At 50.4% G+C, this 12,928-nt stretch overlaps 1 protein-coding gene across 1 annotated transcript in view; it reads right to left on the bottom strand.

Moving 5' to 3' along the window:
• Nucleotides 1-337: 337 nt before the first annotated feature.
• Nucleotides 338-12,928, bottom strand: part of SEZ6L (seizure related 6 homolog like) — a 144,344-nt gene continuing 131,753 nt past the window's right edge. Inside the window, exons 11-17 of the mRNA XM_074972860.1 lie at nt 11,720-11,914; nt 11,164-11,355; nt 8,867-9,061; nt 7,042-7,074; nt 6,292-6,406; nt 5,753-5,855; nt 338-1,611 (exon numbers count right to left, since the gene is read on the bottom strand). Coding sequence (XP_074828961.1) covers nt 1,582-1,611; nt 5,753-5,855; nt 6,292-6,406; nt 7,042-7,074; nt 8,867-9,061; nt 11,164-11,355; nt 11,720-11,914 — 863 coding nt within the window. The 3' untranslated portion in view covers nt 338-1,581. The remainder of the gene's footprint in view (nt 1,612-5,752; nt 5,856-6,291; nt 6,407-7,041; nt 7,075-8,866; nt 9,062-11,163; nt 11,356-11,719; nt 11,915-12,928) is intronic.

The following is a 12,928-nucleotide window of genomic DNA, read 5'->3' as shown; positions in this document are numbered from 1 at the left end:
AGGCTCTATTTTGCCTGCTATGCTCCTCCAGTGATTGGGCTCCTATGCTGCAGTCAGGGAAGGTTTGCTACCTGACTTTCTTCCCTACAATGACCCCACTGCTCCCTTCTCTCTTCTCCAGGTGGGGTTTGCCCAGTGCCTGACTCGCAAGTGGAGTGCAAATCTAGGTGATTTCCCATCCTTACCTCCAAGCTGGACAGTGCAGCTCTTAGTGGACAATGCTGACTGGACCCTGTTTTCTGCCACGGACCCTGGGCTAGGTTTGGAATGACAGGAACATGGCGGTTTGGTTGCTGCCATAAAGTCTTCCCATGCTGCTGATATCCGATCTAACTCACTCTGCCGGTTCTGCATGCTCCGGGAAGATGGGAGGAAGGACTGACTCTGGCTCTTCCCATGCAGAGCTGTGGCTAAGTAATCACCCCACCTGCCCTTCCCAGAGCAGCTATTCCAGAAGAACAGTGGACTCTTCCAGTTGCATGAGGGCACTGTAATCTTGAAGGGCGAATGCTCCAAAATTAACCAGAGCATGTGATAGGATCCTGTATTCCATCGTTATTACCCTGAGATACTTACTGTAAAGTGGGCAAAAGGTGAACTCAGACTTTGAGAGAGACTGGATATTCCTTGCAATGGCCACAGTAAATGTTATTAAAGAGCAATACCAGGTGTGAGCAGAAGACAGGCAAGCCTGTTTGTTCCCAGTGTAGTGGTAACACTGCCCTAGAAGATTTTACCCATGTCCCCTTGCAATGCTGCTAAGGTCTCTCAGACCGGGGTTGATATGCTCAGCAATCGTTGGTTGCACATGTTAAGGCTTCTCTGCAGCAGCTCACATGTTCTTGTATGTGCCTCTCCAGGGTTAAAAACAAACTGGGCCAAGCAAGTAGCATGTAACTTGCTTGTTTGGTCTCTGCTTCCCCTTTCTCCCCAGACACCCGAGGGCATCATGCAGTACCTGCCTGGCAACTTTCCTGAGATGGGCCCCAGGAGAGAGGCTGCTCCCTCTGCTCACTGCTCTTTGAATCGGAGAGAGCGTAGCACCAGATGCCTGATCAAACTCTAGGAGAACTGGAAATGTGTGGGCAGTAGTTAAGCTTAGGACAGTGCTCAGGAAGACTCTCTATGTATAATACCAAGGAATCAAGCTCTGTGTCTATCCCAGCTCTTGGCAGTTAGCTGCAGGATCTTGCGTAGAGACATTTTAATTTTTAACAACACAAAAACCGTAAAATCCCTTTGCATGTGGCCAGTGCAGAGTTGGAGGCTGTCGCTGCTGTGGGATGGGGCACCCTCCCCACCTTCATGTGTGGACTGGTAGCTCTGCACTGGTCCTTAGAGCTCTGGGTACACCCAGGGAGCGGAGCACAGCCTGCCGGTAACACTTTGAACACACCTATCTCAAGTTAAATAGAATAAATACAGTGAAGAAACAGTTAAATCATCAATAAAGAGGCAAAAGGACAGACAACAGTAGGTCCAGGATTCCAATTAAACTCCACATGGTCTCTGGATTAGTTATTGAGGAAGTTCTATTGGAGTGAATTAAGTTCACATCTGGAGACTCTCGTATCACTGTCTTTATATTGAAACTTCATATTCTCTTGTTTCCTAAAAAGAAGAAAACATACGTTTAAGGGAATGGCTGGGTTTCCACCCAGATTAATCAGCCCTGGTCTATGTGAGATCAGACCCAGGTGACATCTAGGCCTTGTCAACGCAAGAAAACTGTCTTGATTTCATTAAATTGGTTTAGAAGCTAATGTAGTTAAAGGGTTCAAAGCCCCTGGTGTCTACCTTTGATTTCTATTGAAGAGTGCCCATGCAAGAGGGCTATGTCAATTTAACCAGAACTGCTTCTAAACCAATTTGTTGTTTGGTACAGTTTTCTCATGGAGACAAAAGTATGGCCAACCCCGGACATTCAAAAATCATAAATCAGGTCCCCAAAATCACAAGATTGGTTTAAAAATTGTGAGGTTTAAACAAATAATACATTGGGGGTCTTTTACTCTGCCTTCCGGTTTCCGAGCCTTTGGGTCACATGTGGGCCACATTTCCCAGCTTTTGTTCACAACCACAGGGGCTGGAAGCTGGCTTTTTAAAATAAAAGCTGAGATTCTTACCCAATCTGCTGCCTGTGGGAGCCGGGGCTCTGAGTCAAACACCAAATATTGTGAGGCTCGTGATAAAACTGAGAGCAGGCAACATGGATTTGAAGACCTAACTCACGCCAAGGCACTGCCTTATTTCTCACGCCCCCAGACTCTCACGCCTGGCTGCTCAAACATGCTCATTACCCTAGCATGGAAGTCAGAGCTTAGGCATGAGACATGCTGAGCACCTTCAACTCTCACCCCACTTCCCTTGCACGTAACGGGAGCTGGGGTGCTCAGCACCTGGTAGGATCCGGCCCTCTCCTAGACAGAAGCCACTGTGTAAAGCAGCTGCAGGAGGTGAGGATGGTGCTTCCAGCAGGCCCCGCAGTTTCCCCCGGCACTGGGCTTAGCTCAGAGACACCTTGGGGGAGATTCATTCAGTGTAACTGCTGTACCTGCCCCACAGCCTGCATGTCATGTCACTGCAGACTCCACAGAGCCACTCACATCCCCCGCTTTACACCTCAGCTCTGAGTGGGGTCAGGGGTCCTAGCTGCGCCTGAGGGAGTCTCACACGCCAAAGGGCCAGGAGAGGGGAGGTCAGCAGGAGGGTATTAGTTACATTAAAGCAAACCCCCTGCGTTAAGTCAGCAGCTCTTCTGGCCCCTAGCTCCCTCGCACTAGACAGCAGGGTCCTGATGTGCTCCTCAAGCTGCCCGGAGGGCAGGGAGAGGAGCAGGGGATGCTGCACTGAACAGTACTTCTGTGAGCCCCTCTCTCCTGGTGTGAGTCAATGTGGTGGCCCAGGGGCTCGCATAGAGCCATGCTGTCTCTGGATGACACACTGCGGGAGGCTTTCAGGACTCCCTGCGACTCCATTCCATGGCAGAGTGGCTTCCCCTTCCCAGCTCTGCAAGGCCAAGCAGCCCCACTGCAATGGATTCATCATCATTTCCAAATGGTTTCCTCTGCATCTTCCTTTGCCAGGCTCCGCTGGGCGACAGCAGCTGGACCAGCACTCTGATCACTGCATCACCAGTTCATAGAATCATAGAATATCAGGGTTGGAAGGGACCCCAGAAGGTCATCTAGTCCAACCCCCTGCTCGAAGCAGGACCAATTCCCAGTTAAATCATCCCAGCCAGGGCTTTGTCAAGCCTGACCTTAAAAACCTCTAAGGAAGGAGATTCTACCACCTCCCTAGGTAACGCATTCCAGTGTTTCACCACCCTCTTAGTGAAAAAGTTTTTCCTAATATCCAATCTAAACCTCCCCCATTGCAACTTGAGACCATTACTCCTCGTTCTGTCATCTGCTACCATTGAGAACAGTCTAGAGCCATCCTCTTTGGAACCCCCTTTCAGGTAGTTGAAAGCAGCTATCAAATCCCCCCTCATTCTTCTCTTCTGCAGACTAAACAATCCCAGCTCCCTCAGCCTCTCCTCATAAGTCATGTGCTCTAGACCCCTAATCATTTTTGTTGCCCTTCGCTGGACTCTCTCCAATTTATCCACATCCTTCTTGTAGTGTGGGGCCCAAAACTGGACACAGTACTCCAGATGAGGCCTCACCAGTGTCGAATAGAGGGGAACGATCACGTCCCTCGATCTGCTCGCTATGCCCCTACTTATACATCCCAAAATGCCATTGGCCTTCTTGGCAACAAGGGCACACTGTTGACTCATATCCAGCTTCTCGTCCACTGTCACCCCTAGGTCCTTTTCCGTTCCATTGCCCCAGAGCAAACCTGCAAGGCAGAGCTGGGCCTGATGGATTGGGATTGGACTGGAGAGAGGTCGGTCCTGGGGCTGGTTTTGTTCAACAACTTCATTAATGATCTGGATGATGGGATGGACTGCACTTGCACCCTCAGCAAGTTTGCAGATGACACTAAGCTGGGGGGAGAGGGTAGGGTCCAGAGTGACCTAGACAAATTGGAGGATTGAGCTAAAAGAAATCTGATGAGGTTTAACAAGGACAAGTGCAGAGTCCTGCACTTAGCACGGAAGAATCCCATGCATCGCTACAGGCTGGGGACCAACTGGCTAAGCAGCAGTTCTGCAGAAAAGGACCTGGGGATTACAGTGGATGAGAAACTGGATATGAGTCAGCAGTGTGCCCTTGTTGCCAAGAAGGCTAACAGCATATTGGGCTGCATTAGTAGGAGCATTGCCAGCAAATTGAGGGAAGTGATTATTCCCCTCTATTCGGCATTGGTGAGGCCACATCTGGAGTATTGCATCCAGTTTTGGTCCCCCCACTACAGAAAGGATGCAGACAAATTGGAGAGAGTCCAGCGGAGGGCAACAAAAATTATTAGGGGGCTGGGGCACATGACTTACGAGGAGAGGCTGAGGGAACTGGGGTTATTTAGTCTGCAGAAGAGAAGAATTGGGGGGGGATTTGATAGCAGCCTTCAACTACCTGAAGGGGGTTCCAAAGAGGATGGAGCTCAGCTGTTTTCGTGGTGGCAGATGACAGAACAAGGAGCAATGGTCTCAAGTTGCAGTGGGGGAGGTCTAGGAAAACTATTTCACTCGGAGGGTGGTGAAGCACTGGAATGCGTTACCTAGGGAGGTGGTGGAATCTCCATCCTTAGAGGTTTTAAGGCCCGGCTTGACAAAGCCCTGGCTGGGATAATTTAGTTGGGGTTAGTCCTGCTTTGAGCAGGGGGTTGGACTAAATGACCTCCTGAGGTCTCTTCCAACCCTAATCTTCTATGATACACGGCTAATTAACCCATCAGCCCAGCAGGTAGAAAAGGCACAGGAAGGACATGCCTGGGGGGAAGAGACGGACGGGCAGGCTTTGGGGAGTCAGAGCCAGGAGAGAGCTTTCAGGGGGAAGGTGCTGTCTGTCTCTCCCCTTCTTTGCTGAGTGAGCTAAGAAGTGTCTGCTATTGTAAATACAGAGCCGCACACATTTGGACGGAACACTAAATAAACTGCACAGAGGGAGTGACCAGGAGAAGGTCTCCGAGGGTTTGTGGTGAGAAAAGAGACCGGAGCAGGGCGACCCCTGGCAGACCCTCCTTGGCTAAACTCTAATGCCCCGCGCTCTGATGGTCTGGCTCACCGTGTCCCCAGGGTGGGGTGGAAATGCTGGTGCCATTGAAACTCCCGTAAAAGCTGATTTTTCTGGCTGACCTGCTGCATCATCTGCCCACCGTGACAGGGAGGGAGATAAGCAGAGATGGTCTCTCATGGGGAGTCTTGAGGGGGGTTCGTAACCTTCCCTCTTGCTAAAAGAAAAGGAGTACTTGTGAGACTGAGACCAAGAAATGGCCCACCTTGATTATCACTACAAAGGGTTTTTTTTTCTCTCCTGCTGATATAGCTCACCTTACCCGATCACTCGCGTTACAGTCTGTATGGTAACACCCTGTGTTTCATGTTCTCTGTGTATATAAATCTCCCCACTGTATTTTCCACCAAATGCATCCGATGAAGTGAGCTGTAGCTCACGAAAGCTCATGCTCAAATAAAATTTGTTAGTCTCTAACATGCCACAAGTCCTCCTTTTCTTTTTGCGGATACAGACTAACACGGCTGCTACTCTAAATTCCTCTTGCTGTGAGTCTGTGCCAGGCCTTCACCTTCAATTTAATGTAATGTACAGACGGAGAGAACTGAGGCACCAAAAGGCCAACTCACCCCTGTCTCGTAAATTGGGTTGTCAAACTCCGTCTCCACTGTGATCTGGCTGTACGGGTGGGAGTACATGAGGGGCAAGCGCAAGTTGGAGTAGTACCGACATCTGAGAAAAAGAGAAGCAAGTGAGAGACGTCACCTCACTGGGTCAGAACCACGCAGGCCCCAATGGCTCGCGCACGTGGGCTGGTGAAGCCAATGGAGTCACTTGGTGACATGCACCGAGCAAGGCAGCCCACACTCACGCTCCCAAATCGCCCATTCCCCTTTGCTCTCCCTCCTGCATTCACCGCTCAGCACCGAGATCATTCACTCCTGGCAGCAAATCCTGCAATGTCAGGACCTGATTCTCGGAGCTGCCTGGCTCCCTCAGCACCCACAGGTTCTGGGGGTAGCTGCTGGGTGCTCCCTCTCATGAGGGACACAGCACTGCCTCAGCGGGCACGGGGAGGCTTATGAGTTGCTGTTTGCCCAGCGCTCTGAGATCCCTGGCGTCGAGGCCCTGGAGAAGTGCCCCGTGTTGCTGTGACAGTGGTCCCCACCTTGTGATATAGATATATGCACCGCCCAGCAGTAGCGAGATGAGCAGCACCGGGATGAATATGGCTAGCGCCATGTTTCCCCCTTCGAGCGACGTCTCTGCGGCAGCTTCCGCGACTGAAAACACAGTATTCATTATGTTCCCATAGGCCAAACATTTGAGATCCCCCCCCCCCCCCCGGGACTTCTTCCCTCCTAACCTTTCCCTCCCCGCACGGTGCTGCCTTGTCTCTGTGGCCAGCTGCAGAATGCTGCTTGTTTGAAATGTAACCGCAAAAGCCAGGTTTCTTCACAAGCCCAAACCAACCCCATCTGTTGTCTAGTGTCCCACTGTCAGCTGGGAGCACAAAGAGAGGTCTCGAAGTGCCCTGTAGGAGACGGGCAGGTGAAAGAGAGATTTTATTGTCTGAAATGCAATTGCTATCCAGTGGTCCCAGCTGCAGGTCCCATTGGGTACCACAAGTACTCAAAACCTCAGATCAAGCCCTTCTGCCCAGAGGACCTCCCCAAATATTCCATCCCTCTGAAGAGTCCTGTACTGAGGGCACGTGACACCCTCCCATGCAGAGTGGTCAGCCCAGCCACATTCCATAGTCTCTAATTTCTGAACTGAAGAGCAATGGCAATGCTGCAATGCATACTTGTTGCAAATTGGTTTGCGTTGTGTGATCAAATGCAGGTGCTGCACTCTCCAGAGAGAGGTGCCAGACATCTGCCTGACTGGGATTTTCCAACAAATGCATTTCACTCACCTTGTAAAGCGTGTTCAAAACTGTCTTGATTCACTGCAAGAGAAATTGAGAATTGTTGGCAGGGTTCGAGATGGTCATGGGGGCTGGCAGCCTCGTGTGAAACATGAAAAATACCCACATTTCCCTCAGCTGGATTTACTGTTTTTCCTCTTTGTGAAAACTCTAGTGCCCTAGGCCAGAAATTAGAACTAGCCAGAAGGTCATTCCCAGCAGCATAAGGAAACCCCCTGGATCTCCTCCTTCAGGGGACACTTGCTGAGCACTTTCATAGGAACATCTGATGGGCCATCTCGTCTGCTCTCTTTTCTCCAAGAGTGGGTTGTTTCAAATGCTTCCAAGAAAGGTGCCGGAAAGCCCACAGTGGGTGATTATGGAATAACTTGCCCTTTGGGGACATTTCCTGAAACCCCGTCAGAAGCAGTCACCTTATGCCCTGAGCGTGAGAGTTTATAACCTTTGTTAATATTTTCAGCCCTATCTAATTTAGCTGTGGCCGCTCTCATTATTCATATCAGTGTCTGTTTCTTTCTTGAATCCTGCTCTGCTCTTGGTCTCAAGGCATCTTGTGATAGTGAGTTCCAAAGGCTAATCCCATGCTGAGTAAAAGGAGATTTCCTTGCATCAGTTTTAAATGTGCTGCCTTTCAATTGCATTGAATATCCTCTTGTCCTTGTTTTAGGAGAGAGAGGAAATAAAGTTCTGGTGGGCATCCCATGTGAGTGTCCTTGTGTCTGTGCATCCTTCTCTACTTTCCCTCCCATTCACACCCATGCCCCTGCCCTGTGCAGTGACACATCCCAGAGGTCTCTTCCATCAGCATGTGGGCATGGGGAGTCCCCCAATTTGGGGTCTCTGCTTCTCTCCACAGACCCCAAACCGTGCCACCAACCCTGAGCTCTTTGGATGCTTTTGGCCTTTCTGCACCCATTTAAGGCATTCTCGGACTGGCCTCACAGCAAGCACCATATCACTTCAGGGCAAATCAGCTGCACACTGAAGCCTGGGGCCCAGGGGAATTACATTACCCTCTCCTGAGCAATCTGCAAAAGCCCAGGAATACGCTGCTGTTCCAGGGACACTGTTACTGTGCAATTCACAAGAAATTAAGTGGTATTTATTCCCTGCCATTTAAAGTGTTACCAGGAGGTCCCTCCTTGTGTCCATGAAATAGACTCCAACTGAAAACTGGCCAGTTTATCAAGCAGGGCTTCCTTTGGGCCAAGGGTCATGGCCATTGTCATCAACTAGTAACCCAAGGCAGAATCACTAAGTTACACATAGAGAAATGTAGAACAATGCGTTCACAGGACTTGGGACAGAATCCAGACCCCTCTGGAAACTCTGAGGATCATTCCTGCTTCCCCCAGCACTGTCTGCACATGTGCTAGGCAATGGCTGCTAGTTAACAGCTTCCAACACAGTTCACAAGAAAGGTGTTGAGATGGATTCCCTCCCCTGGGCAGACAGAACCTCTTAAAGATAAATCTGTAACAACCACCAAAAGCTCGGCTATCCGTGGCTGGAACCCTGGCGACACCAATGTGTCAAGAGCCTGGGTGACAGCCGGAGAGACTTTTGTTTTCAGGGCTGCTGGTAAAACAGAAGAAGGAGCTCTTAAGGAGGGGCTGCAGCTGCAGTGACATGCTCTGCTGCCTTTTAATGGCGGTGAGAATGGGGACAAATCTCCATGCTGGAGGAGGTCGCTGCTCAAAGCTAATTCTCTGGTGTGGTGGGAACTAGCTGAGGACACCTGCAAATCCCTGTCGATTCCAGCCCCTTCCCAAAGTGTGGTCTTGTTTTCCAGCTGTCTCGGAAAGCTTGTTACCTTTGCAGATGGGCAGGGGTCCGCTCCAATGGGACGGCTGGCCCAGAATGCATTTGATAGTAACCTCGCCCATTAGCTCAAAGCCTTCATAACACATGAACGTCAGGGATTCGCCTGGCAAGTAAAGTCGTTTGTAGAGTATTTGGTAGCCATTTTCAGGTAATCCTGGATTATCACAGGCAAGGGACTCTTCAGCTGAAAAGAAACATTCCTAGTGTGAGTCATGCTTTCCCTGCCTGTCCCGCGCTTTTACCTAGCCGTCAACCCAGGACTGTGCAGATCTAAGCCACAGCCACAGTAATGACTGGATTTATTTTTTCCTCACCTTCACCAACTAGATTTGGTTAAAGAGTCACAGGATGTCAGGCAGTAGCCTGGTGTATTAATCTCTTCAACAACAGTTAAGTGTCTCAGAAGGTGAACTTTGTGCGCTGTGCTCCCTTGAATGCTCTAGGGGGACTTGTGGCACCTTAGAGACTAACAAATTTATTTGGGTGTAAGCTTTCGTGGGCTAAAACCCACTTCATTGGATGCATGCGGTGGAAAATACAGTAGGAGGACATATATATTGTGCTAGACCCAGGCCAGTTGGGTTCAGCAGAGTAGCAGAAGGCAGATCTACTGGTCACTGGATTAACAGTTTTCTGTTCCTGACCGACCAGAGCAGGGGCTGCTCCAGGCTAATGAGAACACCTGACTCCAATTAACCTGCAAAGAGTCAGGTGAGGCCATTAAGATAATGTGACCACCTGACTCTAATTAAGGCCCCTCTGATACTATAAAAGGGCTCACTGCAGTCAAGCAGAGGAGAGCCAGGGAGCCAGAAGAGAGGAAGTGTGGCTAAAGGGCTGGTTAATGAAGACACCCTCAAGTCATTGGTAAGGGAGCCCTAAGGTAAGGGTGAAGCAGGGAGAAGCAGGAGAGCTGTGGGAAAGTGGCCCAGGGAAATGTAGCAACTCTGGCAGTGAAAGGTTGGCTGCCAATAGCTGCTACCATTAGGGTCCCTGGGCCGGAATCCGGGGTAGAGGGCGGGCCCGGGTTCCCCCCAACCTGCCACTACAGAAACACCTCCTGGGAGGGGAAGACAGGCCCCTGTCAGGACAGGAGGCTAAACTGTTTTGGCATGAGGCCGTAGGAGCAACAGAGACTGTGGGAGTTCTCTCACCAACCTCCATTGCTGGCTTATGATGAAAAGGGCTCAGCAGACTGTATCCCTAGCCCTCGAGAGAGAAGGGCTACGTGGAGGGTAGCAGTGAGCCTCTGAAGCTAGCATAAACCGCCTGCAAGTGCGAGACCCACAGGGACAAGATCAGAACATGAAACAATGGGTGTTGCCATACCCACTATAAGGAGAGTGATCAGTTAAGGTGAGCTATTATCAGCAGGAGAAAAAAAACCTTTTGTAGTGATAATCAGGATGTGAAAAATGAAATCAAGGCAGCTCTTTCTCGCAATAATAGGGATTTGACCAGCTTTGTTGATGTTAACAGCCAGCATACAGCTGGGGTGGCCTTTGCTCTGGATCAGGAGCTGGGGGGCAAAGTGGCAGCAGCTGCTGAGCAGGGAAGATACTGTGTTTCTTCACCTTTCCTGCGCCAGTCAGTGTTGCCTTCTGCTCTGGCAGTATCTGAACCCATCAGCAGGCAGGGTCAGGAGCTGGTAGCACCCCTCAAGGGAGATGGGGTGACCCAGGTCTGCAGGTGAGAACTCAGCTCCTGCAAATGAGATGGGAGGCCACAGAACAAAACCCACAGAGCAATTTCAGCAGCAGGGGCTGCTGCAGAGAGACCTGCCATCAGGGGTGTTTCTATTACACTGCTGCTCGTCAGCCTCTTTAATGAGCTTTTACTTATCCTCTTATTCTAGACCCTGGTTATTTGAATTGTTGTTAACTGCTTTGAATTGCTGGTGTGGAGGAAGGGATGCTTCAAACTTCCGGCAATAAAGAAAAGGCCTCCTGGATGGATGGGACCAGTGCAGCCCACATGGTATCTGCTGTACAGCATCTGTGGCTATCGTGGGGAGAACGTCCCTAAAGATCTAGCTGTTGAAAGGAGGAAAAAGCCTGGAGGAAACTGGAAGTGAAAGAATAGGAACGATTGTTTCTGATGACTGGCTCAATATGTCTGGTACTGACTGTCTGCTGGGACGCTGGCCACATTCGCTGCTTGCTCCAGGGGGTTCTGAATTTCCAATGGGAAACTTGCAAATCAATTCAGATAACAAGGAGTAAAGTAAAACTGCAGCCGCGAGAAGAGAAATAATTGCAACACCATAGAGAACTGAGCCCAACTTACAGACACAGTGCGGAAGCCTGGATGTCCAGATTGGAGTTCCTGTTTCACGGCTGTAACACGTCAGAAGGGAACTTCCTTCCAGTACAAAGCCTGGGTTACACGTGTATTGAATGGTGGTTCCAACCAGTAGCACTGGATCAGAAATTAAACGGATCGAGTGGTCCACTTCCCCAGGGTCTGTGCAGTACATAACTAGAGACAAACAGGTTCTGTAACTCCTCACAGGAACATGACATAGGACAAGCAGCAAAATAGGAAGGCAGGCAGTGGGGGCAGATAAACAGATCAGTAGCCCTGAAATGCACTGGTGTGGAGTCCACTGCAAAGTCACGTGAAGGAGGTTGGAAAACACTTTATTCGGCATGTGTTCAGCACCACCGAGTCCCATTTCACATGCACCCTGACGTTTAATGGGTCTGGTCCAGAGTCCAGAGATGTCAAAGGAAAGCTCCGCATTGATCTGAATGGGCTTTGGACCTGGCTGACTGTGTGCATGAACCCAGCAATACTAAGCAATGTGTGTGTGTGTGTGTGGGGGGGGGAGATGTTGTCTTACTTTTTTCACAAAACGGAGGGTCGCTGCTCCAGGTGAGGTCCCACTGGCAGGTGAGTGTGTCACTTCCGACGATGTCATATCCTGGATCACACTGGTAGGTGATCTTGGCCCCCCTCACTAGCGCTGCGTGTGATGTGGTCTTCCACCCGTTCTGAATTTCAGGCAGGTCTGAACATGAGTCGTTCCTTGAGACCTCTGTAACCACAGAAAGATGCTGGCTAGTACTGAACAATCGGTGTAGATCGCCCCTGGCCTGCCTGCTTGCTTCCTCGCCAACCGTGGGCGACCTTTCGAGGTGCTGCACAGGGTGCCTGGAGCGGGGTTATTTGATTTACAAAGTGAAGCTGGTGACTCAGAAGCCTTCCAGCTCTGAATGTGAAAAACACACAGCCGGCCACTTGCTAGCCCTGGCTGGGCTGGTGCCATGCAGTCCACATCCCAGTCTGCAGCAGGAGCGTCACAGCACAGTGTGATCTGCACAGCACCAGCTTAGGGCTGCACCGGCTTAGGGCTGGGTTTAGAGGCTTCAAAAATCCCGCTAGACCCTCACCATTTTCAGAAATGGGTGGCACTTCCTAAGCATCCCTTCGCTGCCCAGGCAAGCGGTGTGCCTGGGCTATTACTGTTGCTGCCCGAAAGCATCCTTCGGTCCGGGTTAGAAACTAAATCTGTCCCATCGTTAACGAGGAGTTTAAATACCCTCCTGGGCCCAGATCCCAAAGGACGGGAAGTATAATGCCCTGGGCTGGCCATAGGGAGTTCCCGACTAACCAAAGCCGCCTGGTACACTTGCCTTGATTTGGATGCTAAACACAGTTTGTCAGCATTAGAATCATTTTAGCAGAAGCCAGTTGCAGGTTTGATTTTTTACACATCCTATTAAAGCAGCGATGTCTGAGCACAGTACTTACAGTTCAGGGCTAATTTGCTCCAGCATATTTTTTCCTGCCCTCTACGTTTCTAAAGTCTGTGACTTTAAAACACTCATAAACTGATGGCTGTGTCCACAGATGCAGGGTGGCGCTTTACGGAAGGGGCCCTGCAGATCACAGCTGACCTGCACTGCATCTTATTCTCTGACTGCTGTAATAGTGCATGCAGTACATGCGGGTGGGAAGGAGAAATGCTCCCTGGGCACCACTGCCAACTCCTGGGGGGGTGCCAGGCTCTCTGCGTGCATGCAAGCCAGGTGCTCTGCGTGTGTGCAAG

The sequence above is a fragment of the Natator depressus genome, chromosome 15, assembly GCF_965152275.1.
Source record: "Natator depressus isolate rNatDep1 chromosome 15, rNatDep2.hap1, whole genome shotgun sequence".
NCBI classification, from domain to species: domain Eukaryota; kingdom Metazoa; phylum Chordata; order Testudines; family Cheloniidae; genus Natator; species Natator depressus.
The sequence above is the reverse complement of the archived record's forward strand: the minus strand, read 5'-3'. Positions and strand labels throughout refer to the sequence as shown.